The sequence below is a fragment of the Frieseomelitta varia genome, unplaced genomic scaffold (assembly GCF_011392965.1).
Source record: "Frieseomelitta varia isolate USP_RPSP 00005682 unplaced genomic scaffold, Fvar_1.2 scaffold_862, whole genome shotgun sequence".
Taxonomy (NCBI): Eukaryota; Metazoa; Arthropoda; class Insecta; order Hymenoptera; family Apidae; genus Frieseomelitta; species Frieseomelitta varia.
In genome coordinates this window covers 120,704-141,384 of record NW_025110659.1, presented here as the reverse complement: position 1 = coordinate 141,384, position 20,681 = coordinate 120,704, and the positions used below count along the sequence as shown (strand labels likewise).

The window sequence follows — 20,681 nt, the reverse complement described above, 5'->3', positions numbered from 1 at the left end:
AAAACTATGAGGACGTGTAGCTCGTGCCGCGGGCTCGTACATCTTTCAGTTCATTTCCTGACACGTTCTACACAACGAAGGAAGCCAACGTTTGTCACGTGACACCGCCGCGTTTGCAATCCTTCGCTTTTAATTTCACCGCTATTTTCTGATTGTCGCATCATTTCGATTGTACCGAGGTATCGTAATCGGTTAGTCCGCTCTTCGAACTTTGCCGGCCGCGCGTTGCAATGTAACGAGACGTGCTTACGCGTTTTCGAGGTGTTTCGCTTTGCGCGACTCTTTTTTCCTTTTCGGCGGTTCTTTTAGCCGTGCTTTTTCTAACTTATTCACTATTATCGCGGTTTGAATTGCACGATTGTTTCGTTGAAGATACGCTGCATAGTAAGATGTAACATTCTTATATAAAATATATATATAAATTATCTTATATAGTATATTAAATATTATGTATTTTATATAATATAATTAAATATTATATATATTATATAATATATTAAATATTATGTATTTTATATAATATAATTAAATATTATATATATTATATTATATATTAAATATTATGTATTTTATATAATATAATTAAATATTATATATATTATATAATATATTAAATATTATCTGAAATATACATAAATTATCTTATATGAAATATATGAAAATTATATATTTCTTATATAAAATATAAAATATAAAATTATATAATTCTTACACAAAATATAAGATATAAAGAATAAAGATTAATATTTGGATGAAATTGTAGTATAAAATTTAATAAAATCTGTTCGACAAGCTTAAAGTTTAAAGCTTTAATGAAAAACAAAATTACTTAATAAATTTAATTTTGAATTTACTGCTAGTTATTAATCAAAGTATAGCAGGCAGTAGAAGTTATTAATTTTTTTTAGCTACTGGACAGGATAAAATTGTCTAAAAATTATAGAGTTTGAATAAAATTTATAATACTTTAATACTTATTCATACTATAATTTATAATACTATAATACTTATTCAATATAGCGAAATTTTATGCAGACATTAAATTTTATAAATTTATGCTTGGAGTATGTAATAAACTTTAGTTAAAAGTAAAATCATTAGTAAATTCAATTTTTAACTCGTTAAAATTATTAATTGAATTATGTCAAAGGACAGAATTTATTAATTTCTAGTTTTACAGTAGCATAAAATTATACCTTAAAATTTGGTAAAATCTACTATAAATTTACTACAGCAAAATTTTATCAAGTTTGTATAATAATTAATCTTACTGCAGTAAATAAAATTTATTAATTGTTAACTTTACTTACTATACTTTACTATAAAATTTATTAATTGTTTATTTACTAACAAAATAAAATTACACTACAAAATTTGATAGAATTTCTATTTACTATATTAAATATCATATTGGACAAACTATATTAAACATGTACTGCAAATCCTAAATTTTATAAAGATTGGTTTATATAAAAGAACGTAAGAGAACATAATAAAATATAATAAATACTAAACTAAAAGTTTGGTTTAAACTTGGTTATAACACTTGATTTATTATAAATTTCATAGCTTTATAAAGTAGAATAATAATTTATTAATATTCATAGCTTGCTCCGATTTAAATATTTACTACTTTCTATTGTCACTAACTATTTATAATAAAATACTATTAAAAAATTTTTTAATAATTATAATAAAATATTATTTATAATAAAGTACTATTAAAAAAATTTTTAACAATTATAATAAAATATTATTTATAATAAATAAATTTTATTTACAACAAAATACTGTTAAAGAAATTTTCAACAATTATAACGAATAAATAGCATTATTTCATTTCGTAATGTAAATGAGTTAATTCTACGATTCAAACGACTTTTCTGTTTATGCTCATTTTATTATTTCCGATACGTGAAAAATATGTTTCGCGCTAATGAAGTGTTTAAAATGATATTTATCGTTCGTTAACTATCGTACACGTGGATATTTTTGTTTATCGTGGATCGGTGATATATGTTGCGTGAAATGTACGTTCGTTGACGAAATGATGTGAATAAAATGGCGACTAACGATAGTACAGGGAAGAAATTTAACAGGATGCGGCCGCTGAACTTGGCAACTATAAAATATCCGAACGCATTGCTGGTCAATGTTAGGTACGTATAGAAAAAAGTCTCGTATTTCAATAGAAACTAATGTGATTTTATTCTATGTTATGTGTTTGTCAATTACTTATTATTATTTATTTATTCACTTAAAATCGCATCAACTTGCAAGAATTATTAGCGACTACTGTTGCTCAATAATTTGTTTGACAATGTTTTCATACATTATAATTGTATCATTAATATGTAATTGAAATATTGCAAATTACTACATTACGTGTCACGTAGTTTGCTAATGTACTAAACTGATCAGTACACATTATAATTTGTAATTTTATTTTAGTTCGAAAAAACTCTTGAAAATTATATTTTTATATATTTATACAAAAATTATAATATTTGTGCAGAAACTTATACAAAAATTATTTTATATTTTAATTATTTTAATTATTATATGTTCTTTTTACTATTTTTTAGTTTTTTTAATTATTACATATTTTAATTATTTTTAATTATTATATATTTTAATTATTTTTAATTGTTACATATTTTAATTATTTTTAATTATTATATATTTATATTTTAGCAAGTTTTCTATCATCTAAAATATTTTTAACTGTTGAGGGGAGTTTTTTTCTTTCTCCTATATTGCATTCTTTTTTTCCTCTTCTTTCTTTTAGCTCGATATCGCATCGACTACTAGGTCATTAGTGACATGAATTACTTAGTTATGTTTTGTTGCTGTCAAATTTTGTAGTAGTTTTTTTTTTTTAAACAACATTCTTGGAACCTGTGTCATCAAAGTAACAATATAAAATACAATGTAATATCAAAATATAAAGTACAATATAAGTATAAAAAATGCAGAAATGTATTTAGATGGAGTTTGTATTTATGTCTGTTCAACAACAGACATAATAAACAACATTCTTGGAACTTGTGTCATCAAAGTAACAATATAAAATACAATATAATATCAAAATATAAAGTACAATATAAGTATAAAAAATGCAAAAATGTATTTAGATGGAGTTTGTATTTATGTCTGCTCGTCTCGAAAACTTCTGCACTCAGAATTCACTCAGAAATTAAAAAGTTGTGTAGACAAAGTTTCTTCAAGTTTAGATCACGTAGAATTATTAACATTGTCACGCAGTTTTCCACTCACAGTTTTTATCAAACTTTTTCATCTTTTCCAGCGTGGGAAAGGAAATGCTTCAGAACCATTATACAGTGTTTCTGTGGAACTATTTAATCTATTATTTACAGGAAATGCACATCATTTTCAGAGAAACTTCACTGTCAGTTAATTCTTTTTCCTATATCTAGCACAACACACCCTCTCTTATGAAATTGTTTTTCCTCTGTTTAGAGATGTTAATGTTGCGAAACTGAAGAAATAAGTTGTTACCAAATTTTGTACAAATAAAATATAGAAAGTTATTAAAAGATTCATTTGTGTGAAATATCGTACAAAAAAGAAGCATATTTGCGTTATCAATTGCGTATATACGATTAATTATTGTTAATTAACTGTAATAAGAATAAATACGCGTGGGAAGCTGGGAAATTTTGCCTTCTACATATTATTTATTATATTATTCAATTACATGTTATTAAACATATTTAATCACATATTAAATCACATACATGTATAATTACATATCATTAAACATGTTACTATATCATACAACCTTATTTGTATTTAATAAAACAGTCAAAACAGATTGACTATTAAATTTCAGAGGTTCTTCAAATTCATATTTCACAGCTGATTCAGTCATTAGAAAAATTTTTCAACGCTGTTGTTTTTTGTTTTTTACACGCTGTGAGAATTTGAATTCTATAATATTAGATACGATATCTAGCAAAATGTTTAATGATGATAAAACGTTTAAATTTCAAGCAACGTCCCTCTTGAACGTTGTTGATTAATCGGTGGATCTGGCAACAACAATAGCAATCGATAATTTTTAAAGTCAAGCGTTCCTAATCTTATATCTCTCTCTCTATCATCTTTATATCAACCACTTGCGCTGGCAACTGATTGCGGACCATAACGAGTGACCAAACAACAGTTTGTCGCTCTCCGTTTCTTTTGTATATTCGTTGGATAGAAATTATTGAGAAGTAATAAATTTATTATTTGCTTTTCCGGAGTTACGCTTAAATATACTTAACAGGGCGGGCCTAAAAATTGCGAATACTTTGAAGGGTTAGTAAAGAAAAAGTACACATTTGATTGACATGAGCTTTTGTGGTTTATTTTAACACATTATGAATTATAAAAGGGCAACATTAAAAAAGGAAAAAAAAGAGTTATTTAATTTTTTAACTTTGATCCTATTACATAATTTTCTTTTTTACATTGCCTATCGATGTGCGTGAAATTCAACTAGTCTGTATCCGCGGATTTATTATCATACCTTATTTATATTAAAATAATTAATTATACTTATTTATATTAAAATAAGTCGTTCGAAGGGTTAGGACCTTTTGTATCTTATTTCTGAGACTTCAAATTACTATTTAAAACAAAAGCAAAAAAAAAAAAAACAGTAAATTTAAAATACTTTAAAACAGTAAATCAACGTTGTATTTGTTTTACTCAGTTGCAGCATATGGTATTTATTCCGGCATAAAATGAACGAAGAGAATTTCAACTGATTTTTCTATACCGGCACCAAAGAACTATCGTTCCTCTGTCTGGAATTTTTACAGTTGCCAGTGCTTAACCCCGTCGAGGCGAGACACAGTCTTTCCAACGATTGTTCAAGCAAACATTTATTGAGTTCCCAAGAGCTGTCTATAAAACGCCCTCCACCCTGTTCCTTGCACGCATGATAGAACTCTGTGAAGTAACGTGTCTATCTTCTGTTCGCCATGCGATCCTGTGGCGTGTACACCGTCGATCGCGACGCATCACGAAGAAGGTTCATAGATCAGACATTTCACGTGAATCAATCATGCTTCGTTTCAATTTTTTAACATCACTCGTTCATGTCCCCTGCTTGTGTTAAGTGATGCTCCGATCGCTCTGAGCAAACGTGCAGTAAATTTGCAATTTAATATGGTTAAACTTGTACAATATTAATTTTTGTTTATACAATGTTAATACAATATTAATTTTTGTTTATACAATATTAATACAATATTAATTTTTGTTTATACAATGTTAATACAATATTAATTTTTGTTTATACAATATTAATACAATATTAATTTTTGTTTATACAATGTTAATACAATATTAATTTTTGTTTATACAATATTAATACAATATTAATTTTTGTTTATACAAGGTTAATACAATATTAATTTAAAATTATACGATATTAATACAATATTAATTTTTGTTTATACAATATTAATACAATGTTGATTTTTGTTTATACAATGTTAATACAATATTAATTTTTGTTTATACAATGTTGATACAATATTAATTTTTGTTTATACAATATTAATACTAATACTAATTTTTGTTTATACAAAATTAATACAATATTAATACTAATTTTTGTTTATACAAAATTAACACAATATTAATTCTTGTTTATACAATATTAATATTAATTTAATATTTACACGATATTAATACAATATTAATTTAAATTCATGCAATATTAATTTAATAATAATACTTGATATCGTTAAATTTATTGTGCGATGGTTCTAAATTGTTGCAAATGTGTAAAATAAAATTCAAATGAACCTTTCTAATTTAATCGTGATGGAGTAGCTAATATTGAATTAGCACGAATAAGATATAAATTAATATAAATCAAGAAAGTGGTTGAAGAGTAATTTTGCAGAGACATAGTTAGTTAAGTGACTTTAAGTATGTCGAAATGTCAGAAGAATTGAAATATGTATGTGTTTTCATTCAAACAGTTCAAAAAAGTTTGTACAAACGATTTGCCAACTATTTAGATTTTAGCAGAACGTTTCACCTTTTATATTTATGGTAAAATGTAAGAAATTAACAATAGAGAAATGTTACTGTGAAAACGAGAAGGATTCTTCTGAGAATCGAATGCAATTGATATCAATTCTGGCATTATAATTTAAAACGTGGATAATAATGAAAATAAAATAGATTCGTCATGTATCAGAATATTAATTTCACTAAGCAGAAATCGATGTTAATTTCGACAAAAAAAAAAAAAAAAAAGTATACTCGTGCCTTTCAAATTAAATTTCCTGTGAAAAGGGAAAGATTTAATTTCGTTGTTGGCCTGCGTTAATTGTCGAAATTTCCAGGTCACCGAAGAGCAGCTCGCAGTTCGGCAAGCTCGACAACCTGAAGACGGAAATGGATACTATCGGAAGTAATAAGAAGAATCGATCGAGAAACGTACGACAGCAAATTGACACGTTCGAAATTCGAATTAATTTCAGTGTCGGAGCCAGTAACGTCCTCCGTCAGTGCGTTCGATCCAAACGCTGACAGCTTGCACGCGTCGATGAGGCCGATCATTATGCTGGCGCAATGTTTCTCCCTGTTTCCGGTTTCTGGCGTTAATTCTCCCGACGCGTCGTATCTCAGGTGATTTGTTCCCTCTTCTTTCGATTAATTCGTTCGACCAAGTCGAATCGCGTCGATGATTCATCGGCGATGTCAAAGAAAAAAAAAAGAACGAAAGCATTTTTACACGAGCGAGCGAGGGGCGAAAGAAGGTTTGGTTCGCGGACCATAACGAGTGACCGGGGCCGTAACAATTCGTCGCTTTCTTCTCCTTTCGAGCTCGCCGGCACGATATCACTGGATAGAAATTATTAAATTATTAAGAAGTAATAAACTTACTGTTTTTGTTTTGGGTTACAAACTTAATACACTTAAAAACTGAGAAACTGTTGATTAAATTAGTAAATAAGTAAATTAAATATACTTGGAACTGAGAAACTGTTGCAATTTCTGAGACAAAAATTTCTCGGCGTGCGTCATTTCAGCGCAAGAAGTTAATATAATATTATATTAATTAATATTAATTAATATAATTAATATTATTAACATTATAATTAATAAATTTAATATTAATATAATTAATATTAATATTATTATAATTAATAAATTTAATATTAATATTATTATAATTAATAAACTTAATATTAATAATATTAATTAATAAATTAATAATATTAATTAATAAATTTAATATTAATATGATTAATATCAATAAATTTAATATTAATATTATTATAATTAATAAATTTAATATTAATATAATTAATATTAATATTATATTAATATCTATAATAATAATTAATATAATATAATATAGATTTAATAATATTCATCTAAATTTAAATTAATATAAATAGTATATCGCTCGATCACGCGTAGTACTTCCCGCTTACTTGTTGTGATTCCCAATATTCGACTCGTGGGCCTCATGTTCAACACTCTCGAAGGAGATATCGTTTCTAGGGAGATTTAAATATCAGTACTTCAGTTTTTAGATCGATCGAACTTTAAATTCCTACTTTTAAATGCGCAACACGTGCGTGGCACGTTAATTCCAGCGCAAAAAGTTAATCGCTTGTCACTGGCAACTGATTGCGGACCATAACGAGTGACCGAGCCGTATACAACAATTCGTCGCTTTCTCTTTCTTTTGAACTCGCCGGTATGACACGTCACTGAATAAAAATGATTAAGAAGTAACAGACTTATCGTTTGTTCTGCCTGTTATCGTTTGTTACGTTTAAATATACCTAAAACTGAGAAAATGTTGCGATTTTGGGACAAAAAATTGTCGACGTGCGTGGCAAGAACATGAGAAAATTTACCAAACATCTGCAGAAAATAAAATTACTGTCACTAAAATAATAATAAATTATAAGTATAATTGTTCGAGCTCTGATTTATGGATTCACGCTATTTTTGAAGAGAAAATTAAAAGTTAAAAGACACTTGTGACGACAGTATTAAAAATATCAATTTTTCTTTTATCTCGAATAAACGAATTTTTTTTTAAATTATCTTCAAATTCTAACACGTTGCTCGTTATAAAATTATCTAAATTGTGGATAATTGGCAATTTGTTTTGTTAAATTTTTATAAACATTTCAAGTCAATCATTCTCAGCGAAGGACAATCGTCGTCGGCACTTCTGTTAAATTGTAGATAATTTTACGTGTTAAAAAAAAATTTGAATTTATAAACGAATAGCTTTGGGGAATTTATTATTAAATGTAAGTGTAGGCGTATAATTATTCATGATTTACTTAGTATCGTTTGTCGATCAAATGTTAGAATAATTTGAATGTAATTGAATATGAATCGAATTATGCTATATTAGATGTTATTATATTATTTTTTATTATATTCTTATTATACTATAAATATAAATATTCTTTAATCATACTTTTTCCACATTTAGGTTCACTTGGCGCAGCCCAAAATTTATATACTGCGTAATTTCGATCGTTGGTTCGTCGATGATGACCGTATTTAACATTTTGAGGATAGTTACAAACGAAATAAATTCCACGAAAATGAGTAAGACATTTCGAAAACATTTTATATGTCTGTATTTCCATAAAAACAACTCTTTAGCAATTAGATGTTATGCATATTGTGTTTCACAGGTAAAATAAACAGCAAAATCAAATTTTGTAACAAAAAACCAAGAATAACACATTGCGTTTACATGTTTATTTTTTTTATGATGATTAAATTTAAGTTAATACTATGACATTGAAATATTTCCAAGTTCTCTCAAGTCATATTAATTTTAATGTTCAATAATTTTAAATTTTAAATTGCTATTGTATTATATAATAACTTAACGATTAGTAATATTAATAATAATAATTTATATTGACTGGAGACATCAGTTTTGTTGTTGTTTAGTAAATTGATCAACTGCAAGAAATAGCTTTATGAAATATTCAGATTAATATAATGATTTTATTAATTTCACTCGTGATAATTTATAATAGTTTTATCAATCAAAATTGCAATTTGCCATGTATATTACATCAGAAGTTAAGGCATAGTAATTAGACTGCCAGAAAAGATGCCAGAATTAATAAAAATTTGATTTTCTTCTCTTTAACACTAGATCCTACATCATATTTTCATAATCTTTTCATAATGAAGCTTAACTTAGAAAGCTTAACTTTAAAAGAACTCAAGCTCAACTTTGAAAAAAGAATAGCTCGTATGGAACAGTGAAAGAACTAATGAGAAGTGTTTGTTCAAAAATGTTATGTGACGTCAACAAATTATGGTTAACGTGTCCGTCTTTTTTCTCTTAGGAAATTAAAGACGATAGAAAAAGGTCACATGTAAAATAAAAAAGGAAAAATAATATAAATAGCAATACTAAAGATACTAAAAATAATCTAGTAATGTTATTAAGTAAATTAATAGTACTAATTTAGTACTATTAATTAATTAATTTATTTATTTACTTATTTATGTATTTATTTATTTACTTATTTATGTATTTATTTATTTATTTATTATTTAATTTAGTACTAGTAAATTTACTACTAAATAATACAAAAAATACTAAAAATAATACAACAATTATCTCACTTTAAGCAACTGTTTCAAATAAATTATTGCTAAAGTGTTGATTTATCTTATTAATAGTACTCTCCTATTGTGCTCGTAAAATTTCAATTTAATTTTCGTGAAAAAGGTGACCGTGTCTCTTTGACTCTTCCACGTTGGAACTTCATCCAAACATTCCAAAAGATTATAAAATTCAAATAAGAATTTAGAGAATCGAAAGACCTGATTTCAGTAAAAAATGTAAAATAAAAATTTAAAGATTTAAAGTTACAAATTCGAACGTAATGGATGATAGATTTTAACATTTCCACGCAATTATCTCCCAAAAAAAAAGAGAAAAGATATTCTTCATTATTGTCCTCATTTTTCGTGCAATAGATTTTATAAAATTAAAACTAAAATATCTACACTGAACTAATAATTCTTCCACGTGTAATCTCTTTTTTATAAATAACGTTGAGCTGCATTGATACATAAAAAAAAATATATATATATATATAAAATTTATAAAAAAAAATATATATATATGAAATTATATATATATAAAATTCTGTTTAAAAAAATAGAGATGACCTTGAAATCCGATGACAAATCACACAAGACGTCGTCCTCTTTGAAACGGAACAAGTTTTATTTGAAACATTTTTAAAAATAATTAACAGTTTAGGAGATGACTGCGTAGAAAGATTGAAAACGAGACACCCTGTATAAACGCACATAAACAATATATTTTGTCCTTTATTTCTGCGTAAGCCACGCTTGTATTCAATGGAACGAACTTGATTGCAACCTTCCTGTTCCTGAGATTGGCCGTACAATGGCCGTGCTTGATGGTAACTTGGGAGAAGCTCGAGAAAGAGCTTTCGTACAGGCATAGGAAAATTTCGAAGACCAGCCTGGCCGCGAAATTCAAGATTGTAACGACAGTAGTAATGATGTTTGCATTGGGTAAGCGATGTCTTTCATTTATTGTTGTATATTATATTCATTATTAATAATATATATTAATTTATTGTTTGTAATACATATTCTTATTATTGTATACTGATATTTATATTTTATTATTTATTATTATATCTATTAAATAACAATATATTAAATAAATTAATTATTTAATATATTATTAATAATATATAATATGTTAAAGTTATAATAGTATTTAATAATATATCAAATAATAATTTATTATTTATTATTATATGTATATACATACATTATTATTATATGTATTAAATAATAATATATTAAATAATTAATTTAATATATTATTAATAATATATAATATGTTAAAGTTATAATAGTATTTAATAACATATTAAATAATAATTTATTATTTATTATTATATGTATATATATATATACATTATAATATTATTATAATATTATTATTATATGTATTAAATAATTAATTTAATATATTATTAATAATGTATAATATGTTAAAGTTATAATAGTATTTAATAATATATTAAATAATAGTTTATTATTTATTATTATATGTATTAAATTTATTATTTATTATTTTATGTATAAACAGCATTTTATATATTATTAACGTATTAATATATTATTGTTAATATAGTAATAATATTATTACTATTTATTCTTTATAGTATCGTCTATTTAAATTCGATCTTAGATCATGCCAAATCAACAGACAACTAGACATACACTATTAAACTGGTAAAATTCGTATGTACTTTATAATTTCATGCAATTTCAAGAACTCGAAGCAAATTATCGCTTGACCTTCAGTGGGTAAATTTGAACGTTTGAAACTTCAGTCCACTGTTTTTTCCATTATTCGTTTCACTTCCTTTCAACATACTAATGAATTGCAATGAATCGTTGCAGTCGAACATAGTTTGTCGATAGCCCAGGGCTACATCAAGGCTAAAGAATGCGCTACGTTTCAAGAAGATCCGAACATCTTTGGTGTGTATTTCCAGATGCAATTTCCACAGGTAACAACGACTTTCCATTATCAGTTTCTTCTTCGACAGATGAATTTTTTTTATTTTTCTTTGTGAAAGAAAATATTAATTACCTCAATATATATAATATGCAGCTTTATGTACACAAATTATTTTATTCTGTTTTCTAATTATTTCGTTGCATCATATATAAACGAAATATTTAATATTACATTAATATTTAAATATTATATTTAATTTAATTATTAAATTTAATATTTAATTAAATATTTAAATATTATAAACTTATAATGTTATATTATAACTTATATTATAATATTTAAATGTTATAAAAGATATTATACTAATATTTGTAATTTGTATTACTAGTTAGTGAGTCTGAAAGTTAATTCGTACAAAATAAATATACTTGCAGTTGTTTTATTATTTTTTATTCTGCTTTATATACATAAATTATTTTATTTTGTTTTTTATTATTTCGTTACATCATATATTAACGAAATATTTAAATTAATATTGCATTAACATTTAAATATTATATTTAATTTAATTATTAAATTCAATATTTAATTAAATATTTAAATATTATAAACTTATAATGTTATAACTTATATTATAATATTTAAATGTTATAAAAGATATTATACTAATATTTATAATTTATATTACTAGTTAGTGAGTCTGAAAGTTAATTGGTACAAAATAAATATACTTGCAGTTGTTTTATTATTTTTTATTCTGTTTTATGTACATAAATTATTTTATTTTGTTTTTTATTATTTCGTTACATCATATATTAACGAAATATTTAAATTAATATTGCATTAACATTTAAATATTATATTTAATTTAATTATTAAATTCAATATTTAATTAAATATTTAAATATTATAAACTTATAATGTTATATTATAACTTATATTATAATATTTAAATGTTATAAAAGATATTATATTAATATTTGTAATTTGTATTACTAGTTAGTGAGTCTGAAAGTTAATTGGTACAAAATAAATGTACTTGCAGTTGTTTTATTATTTTTTATTCTATTACATTTAAATAAATATTGTTTGATGTTACATTAATACGTAATAATTTCCATTATTAATGTTCACACTATTATCGGTATTCACACATATTATGTACTATTTTATTCATATAAGTAAATATTATTTTATGTATTTATTACTTTATTATTTATTTATATTATTTATTATTTTATGTATTATTAATGGTATATTAATATTTATCATTTCTGTTATTAATATAAAACACATTACATGATATCAATATAAAAACATATAAAACGATATTTACTTACATATAAGAATAATACACAATATGCATGGATACCTAAGAATATATAAAATTAATGAAACTGATGAGAAATAATTAGCATCGAACAGAAAGAATTTTAAACGTCAAATGTGTTTGGATAGATATTCTCTAGAATATCGTATAGTTTATGGAAAGGAATATTGGTGGACCTCATTAACATTCTCAGTACCTTCTCGTGGAATTTCGTCGACTTGTTCCTTATTCTTATCAGCATCGCTTTGACAGCTCAATTTCGGCAATTAAATAGCCGCTTGAATTCCATAAGAGGCAAGGTGAGTGTCTAGAAATATTCTTTAACACATTTCCTATGCTCTGTATGTTGCACATAACATATTTATAAAATTATTCCACATTTATTTAAAAGAGATTGCATTATTAAAAACAGCAAATTAAATACGTATGTCGCATAATTAATTGTTGTTACTTTATGAAAAATCACGTGAAATTGTGGCACGTAAAGTGGCACGAGTTTAAAAATAAGATAGAGGATTAAAGTGAAACAAGTGGGTAATGGAAGAAGTTATATTTTGATGTTGTTTATCTACAATTAAGGTGCACGAAATATAGGGTGTCCGTAAAGTCTCTTTACAATTTCGAAAATTTATTACAAAGGCAAGTGAAAAGACAAATAAGTGGAAATTATTACAAAATGAGACGTATATATTTAAGTTTCTTTTTTCTTATTTAATACACCTCTATATTAGGGCATTAGTTGCACAACGGTACTCGATTTCTTACACGATCGATGTTTACCTCAGATGTTCTTGATCGTCCCTTCCTTTATCGAACACTGTCTTTATTTCCATAAATTTCTTGTGCCATGCACGAATTGATGGACGTGACGGTGGATCTCTTTTACTTACAATTAGTTCTGAGTCTGCAGATCCGATTTGGTCTCACTAGACCATGATACACACTGTACCTTCTCTTGAAAAGTAGCCATTTTGTAAGTTCATTTAACAGTATCTTAGTTATCAACAGGGTGTCTAAAATGCAATGTGATAAAAACCTTAATAACCACTGAGTATATAGAACAAATCTGACGAAGATATCTCATCAGTTGCCTTTGTAATAAATTTTTGAAATTGTAAAGAGACTTTATGGACACTCGGTATTGTAGTTTCTAATGAGGTATACTTGGTCTTTACTATGATTTCGTTGTTAAGGCAATGCCGGAATGGTGGTGGGCCGAGGCGAGGAGCGACTACAATCACTTGGCAACATTGACGAGGCAACTAGACTCCCGTATCTCCATTATGGTTCTTCTATCTTTCGCCACCGATCTGTATTTCATCTGCATACAGCTACTTTTCTCCTTCAAGTATACACGACAGAATTTTATTTTATTTGTGCATGTTGTCCCCACGTCGACTCTCTCATGCCATCCTCGACATTATGGTTTCTCACTTGAATTCACTCTGATTAAATGACTCGCAACAGACAGTCTTGAAAACAATTAATATTACACTGTATTGTTACTGTTAGATTACCAGGGTAAGACAGTCAATGTTATATTTTTTTTTTTTTTTGTGTGTGTGTTGGTACACCATTTTTGCATGTGTGAGTCAGATAAAATAAATAAAAGACGAAATAACAATTTGACATGACTAATAATCAAAGATAATAATAGATTATCTTTTTTAGTTTCTAAAACATAGTTACATTTAATTTTGCTGAACATGGCCACCTTACCCTGATCTCTCCTAATTAATTCGTTCATTCGTTATTTATTTATTGAAAAATTTAACTAATCAACGTTATGTTATAATGCTTCAGTTATAATACAAACATGCACCAGCATGTTTAGAAAGTCATTTTTATATTTACAGTTATTTACTATAATTACTCTTTTATCTTTATGATTATTTACTAAATCTTTTTAACTTTTAAAATTAAATATAATTATATTTAATTACTTTTATATTATATTTATAATTATTTACTAAATCTCTTTAATTTTTTAAATAAATAATTTATACATCTGTTTATGTTTATAAATTAAGAATTGATTATGATGATCACTTTGATAGTCTTACAATCAAAAATCATGATATCCGCTCAGTTACCTTTCTGACCTTTTATTTCTACACACTGGTTTCAAACATTTCAAACAACATAACTTATAACAATTTAATCTTCTAGTTCCAACCCTTCTGTGCTCTCGTTCCATAAAATGTAATTAATATTTTTAACTGTCACCTGTTGCAACAGCACGCATAAATTAAATATATTGAACGTTTGAAAAAAAAAAAAAAAACAGCCCCATGCGGAACGCTATCGAGAAAATCTACTTCTGCTTCTCCTTTGGATTCCTGCTGGCGAGAACGACGATGGTCTCTCTGTTTGCTGCGACGATTCACGACGAGTCGTTGCTTCCGGCTCCGATTTTGTACAGCGTTTCCGCAAACAGTTTCTGCACAGAAGTAAGATTTCAATTGTATCTCTTTGAAAAGGGAGAAAACAAATTGAAGAAAGTTTGTAGAAGATATTGCAAAGTGCCAGAATTGAAAAGAATTTTGTATTTTTCCCTTTTTTTATCTGAAAATGTTTCATCTGAAAATGTACATGATGTACTGTGGCATGCAATTCAAGTGGAATTTTCCTTTTGTGAGTAGTTTTTTTCTTCCTGAAGAAACTTTGTGTTTTTACAAATAGAAAACATTGTCGTTGAAATAGGTTTTCATTAAAATGAAAGTACCTGGAAAAATGAGACTTTCTTAAAATTATTTAATAATTATTTATATCTACAGAGAGTCTATTCATTTGAGTCAAATTTTAGTAAATACGTGTGACTAAATGAATTCATTTATTTGAATTTGATCCTCTTATTACATAAACAGTAGCATTGTAGGTATAAGCTTTAATTATATAAACTGTTTGTCACTTACTTGTCACAAATTTATATAAAAGAAATTCTACTGTAACGTTATAATAATATAGTTCATGATATAAATATAAAATTATCGGTATTAAGTCTAGAAAAATGTTTAGAAAAGAGAATTTTATATTTAATTGTCTCTCAATTTTCACATATAAAAAAACATTTGCACATGTTCTTACTTTTCAATGAAGCTTATTACAGGGTCAAATTTTTAAAATTTGATCATTATGCTTATTTATATTCTTTATGCTAATAATATGTATCGTTATTAATTATAATTAATTAATTGTAGATTAATTAGATCTAATTATATATAGTATGCAAATTTTACAATAAATAAAGTAGTGTGTCCATATTCTTTTTAGCTACTGTATATATGTATCTATACATATTACATATACATATATTATAATACATAACATCTATTTTATATATATATATATATATAACAATTCATATAATTAACTATTTTAAATAAAAATCCCAGCAATTAATATTTTTCTTCACAACAGTCGGGTAATAAATGTGCTATAATAATTCTGGTATCGATTTGTCATTAATTTTAATTAAACTTGCAGTTTGAAATACTCGATACAATTAACTTTTTATACTATATGTAAAATAATTTTATTGTTTTCGCAGGTAATGAGGTTCCTGGCGCAAGTAACAACGGACAACATTTGCTTGACGGGCATGAAATTCTTTTCAGTGACTAGAAGCCTTGTATTAACCGTACGTATAGAACGTGTAAATGTAAAATAATAAATTTAGAGAAATATAACATATATATATATATATATATATATATATATATATATATATATATATGTTATAATATTTTAATCATTAAAATATTAAATGAAATTTCTGATTTCTGATTATTATTATTAAATTATTACATTAATTAAATCTTCTAATTATTAATCATTAAGATATGAAATTATAATTATTAAATATAAATTACACTTATATGTACTAATGCAATGTATACACATATATAACATTAGTACATGTAAGTTTTGTAATTTATATTTGACAATTATCATTTAATATCTTAATGATTAATAATTAGAAGATTTAATTAATGTAATAATTTAATAATAATAATCAGAAATCAGAAATTTCATTTAATACTTTAATAATTGAAATATTATAATTTATTATTATACTACAACTTATTATAAAATTTTATTATAAAATAAATTTTTATTTCATTACAAATACAAACGTAAATGATGCACACGTAAAAAAGAAAAACTGATGATATTGGGCAAAGTGAAGAAAAAATGTAAATTTATATCGTAGAGAAGAGAACAGTGAAACCTCGTTTAATGAAGAATTGGAATTCTGATTTTTAAACAACAATGTTTTCAAAGTGAACGTTATTAACATAGTAATAATGTTACTTTATAACTGTCTCTAGATCTAGCTTCATCTAGAAACTATAAAATTCACTTTGACATACTTTTTTCATAGAAAAAAGCTGACACATTGTCAAACGTATGTGGCATGTAAAAAAAAAAGAAGAAGCACGACAAATCTGATTTTGACACTGGAACAATCGAAGTATATTGTCAAAATGGCAATATATAATTTTATAATTTGTAATTTATAATTTTTGTTAAACATTTCAGAGGCATAAAACAGTATATTTTTACATTTTTACGTTTAACAATGTATTTAAATAACTTAAAATATGTGGAAGCTTGTATACTCTATTGTATTGTAAAGTTTCTCTATTCTTTTTTTTTTTGTCTTCAACATCTCTGACGAAAATTTTATGCTTCAATCGTCGATAGTTCCAGTATTAACATTGACAGTTTATGTTAATAAGTCGCAGAATATGTTTAATATTCATAATAATGTTCAATATTATATTCAAAAAAATATAATAATAATTATATAAAAATATAATAGTTATTAATATTCTTAATAATTTATAATATTCAAAAAAAAAAAAGAAAGGAATATCGAAAATTGCTCGATAAAATTCGCGAAATGATTGAAAAATGTTTCAGGTAGCAGGGACCATAGTCACGTACGAATTGGTCCTGGTCCAGTTCAACGCAACCCAGCAAAATAATTCGAGCAACAGCACAATCTTTTGCGAGGTGAAGTAATAACGCTTTCAAACGTCTTTCAAGGGGACTTCATCTGAATTCATCGCCTTCCCACATTGAACGTCCCGTACGCTTTAAAATATATCTGCATTACAAATATTTCCACACTCTGAACAGAAACGTTGCTCATCGTTTCAAACTGCTGCACGCATGAGTAGGCGCACAGTTAGTGACTTACTTAGAATAAATAAATTGAAAGAAGATAAATCTTGACTTACAGAAATAAATTGTCCCTTGGAAACGAGACTTTTTCTTCTGTAAAAGTAGTGAAAAAATGATGATAAACATTGCTTTTAATTTGAGCAAAAACGCCAAGTGATTAGAAATACAAAATAGTGTCTAGAGAAACTTAAACGAAAGTGTTACATGAAATTCGACAGCACAACTATTCCAATGCATAATATAAAATTTGTAAATTGATGATATGGCTTCTATTTCATACTTCTCGATACTGTAATTAATTGATAGATATCATGCAATAAACGTACAATGAATTCAGTTTGCAATCAACGTTTGTTTTTATATATATGTGTTAATTTGTTAATTCGTTAACTTTCAATTCTCTTTCTGTTGCGTGTATTTACTTATTACTTGTATTTTTACTTATTGTAAAAGAAGCTTATCTAAAAATTTTACTTATTACTTGTATTTTTACTTATTGTAAAAACTGTGTAATATCGTTTTCTTTTCTTAAGGAGATGTATACATAAGTGAATACGTTTATGTGCATATGTGTAAATTATGCAGAAACTTATTAACCCTTAAATAAATGACAGAAGAATAATTAGACATAGTACAGATCCCACAATTTCATATTCACAATCTTTATCGTGCAAAAGTTTACTGTTCATTTCTGTTTCAATCAGTTTGTCTCAGAACACGAAAACGCTGTCATTTAATAATGATTAACAATATCAACACTGTCTGGTATCAGCAGCACTAATAGATGCAACCTTAAAAAATAAAAAAAAAAAAAAAATGAAAAAAAGGAGCGTAACGTTCATTTTACTTATTGTTAGATAATAGTGAAATAATACAGATGCAAATGTACACAGCTAATAACATAGAGATAAATGAATAATAATTTAATAATATAGGATTATCATATTGCAATAATAATAATTTAATAATATAGGATAATCAACATTAAGAAATTTATTTTGCACAGTAATATTTATAAAAAAAACCATCATAAACAAAATTTTACACAGAATATATACAACACTAAAAGTAATGTATCATGTAGATTAAAAGTCAGTTGTGTTGCTTCAAAATTCAAACATTATTGAAAACAACATTGGAACGAGTAAATTAACTTTTAAATACGCAAAATACCGAATGATCATTTAAATAATCATGTTACTTTGTTGCTCTATACTTAATAAACATATTTACTGAAGTACGTTTTTTCAGGGATTTTCTTCTCTGTTGTAGATCGACGGATAGCGATCTTTCTTATGTCAGAAGAGAAGCTACGCCAGATATTTTCTGTGGCCAGTGCCGATGGAAATGCCTGGACAGATTTTGTGTCATTGCATAGTAGTTATTTATGCGGAATTTTATGCGCTCGTAGGAAATTTCAAGACGCACAAAGAACGTACACAGCATGGAAAAATATTATACAAAGTATCGAAAATAGAGTATACTTGTCACAATATCTAGTAGTAGTGGAGTAAAATTTTTGCTTAGACCACGTTTCTTTATCTGCGCTCATGGATCTTTATGAATTTTTTAAAAAATTTGGAGAGTTTAAAAATATATGTATTATGCAAAAATATATATATAATATATATTTATTATATAATTAATATTATATATATAATATAATTTATTATAATATTTTATATATATATATATATATATATATATAGAGAGAGAGAGAGAGAATACATATTATATGTATAAAGTTTGAAAATATATTTTATGCAAAAATATATATAATATATATATATTTATTATATAATGTTATTATATATATTATATATTTTTGCATATATATAATACATATAATATGAATAGAGTTTAAAAATATGTATATTATGCAAATATATATATATATATATAATATATAATTAATATTATATATATTATATTATTATATTATATATTATATATATATATATAGAATACAAAATATGCAAAATAGATAAAACATGCAAAAACGTATTCATTAAAATATTTAATAGATGGAACAAATTTCTACTTAAATTTCATTTCTCTGGTTCACCTCGTAGAGATGTAAAATTGCTAATTGCAATCCGTATTTCACTATTTGAGAATATGATATAGAGTAGAATAGAGAATAGCTGCAATAATATTTCATGTTTCATTGGTTTTGTATTTTTCCATTAAAATGTGAAAGCAAACAGTAAGAAAAATAATGCCGCTTAACGTTTCTGAAAATTGTCATCTTGAAATGTGTGATGTGTGTAATAAATTTTGTAACGCACGCATTATCGTTACCGAACAAAGAAATAAAGAGAATGATGAATAATTTAATAAGTTTAATATTAGAATTTGTTCTAATTCTAGGCTATGGATTTTTATACGTGCATGGAAAATTTAAAGATTACATATACGTTAATACGAGGAAATGTATGTAGTATTCGTACCATGTACATATTGTGCTTTCTATAATGCATGTGTCGTTTACTGTTCTGAGTTCATTCTGAGTTTCAATAATACAATTAAATCAAAACAATGTTCTATCTTTTTAGTCGTACCCTCGAAAATATCTAAATCTGAAATTTTCATAAGTGAAAACTCATGTGA

General features: G+C 25.4%; 1 protein-coding gene across 9 annotated transcripts; it reads left to right on the top strand.

The window, feature by feature from the left end:
* Window positions 1-19,625, top strand: LOC122536673 (gustatory receptor for sugar taste 64f-like). 9 transcript variants are annotated; one of them, XM_043669204.1, is made up of 14 exons: window positions 1-384; window positions 2,079-2,159; window positions 6,372-6,439; window positions 6,510-6,657; window positions 8,495-8,613; window positions 10,390-10,584; window positions 11,491-11,600; window positions 13,010-13,180; window positions 14,075-14,229; window positions 15,051-15,083; window positions 15,169-15,331; window positions 16,432-16,521; window positions 17,808-17,900; window positions 19,323-19,625. In XM_043669204.1, exons 2-14 carry the CDS (start codon window positions 2,101-2,103, stop codon window positions 19,341-19,343), a joined length of 1,425 nt encoding a protein of 474 aa, XP_043525139.1. In that variant the 5' UTR covers window positions 1-384; window positions 2,079-2,100; the 3' UTR covers window positions 19,344-19,625. The 9 variants fall into 9 exon arrangements, 7 of the variants coding, with proteins under 7 accessions (XP_043525139.1, XP_043525136.1, XP_043525141.1 ...); XM_043669201.1 differs by having other exon boundaries at window positions 1,943-2,159; XM_043669202.1 differs by lacking the exon at window positions 1-384 and having other exon boundaries at window positions 1,850-2,159; window positions 19,344-19,625.
* Window positions 19,626-20,681: the final 1,056 nt, after the last annotated feature.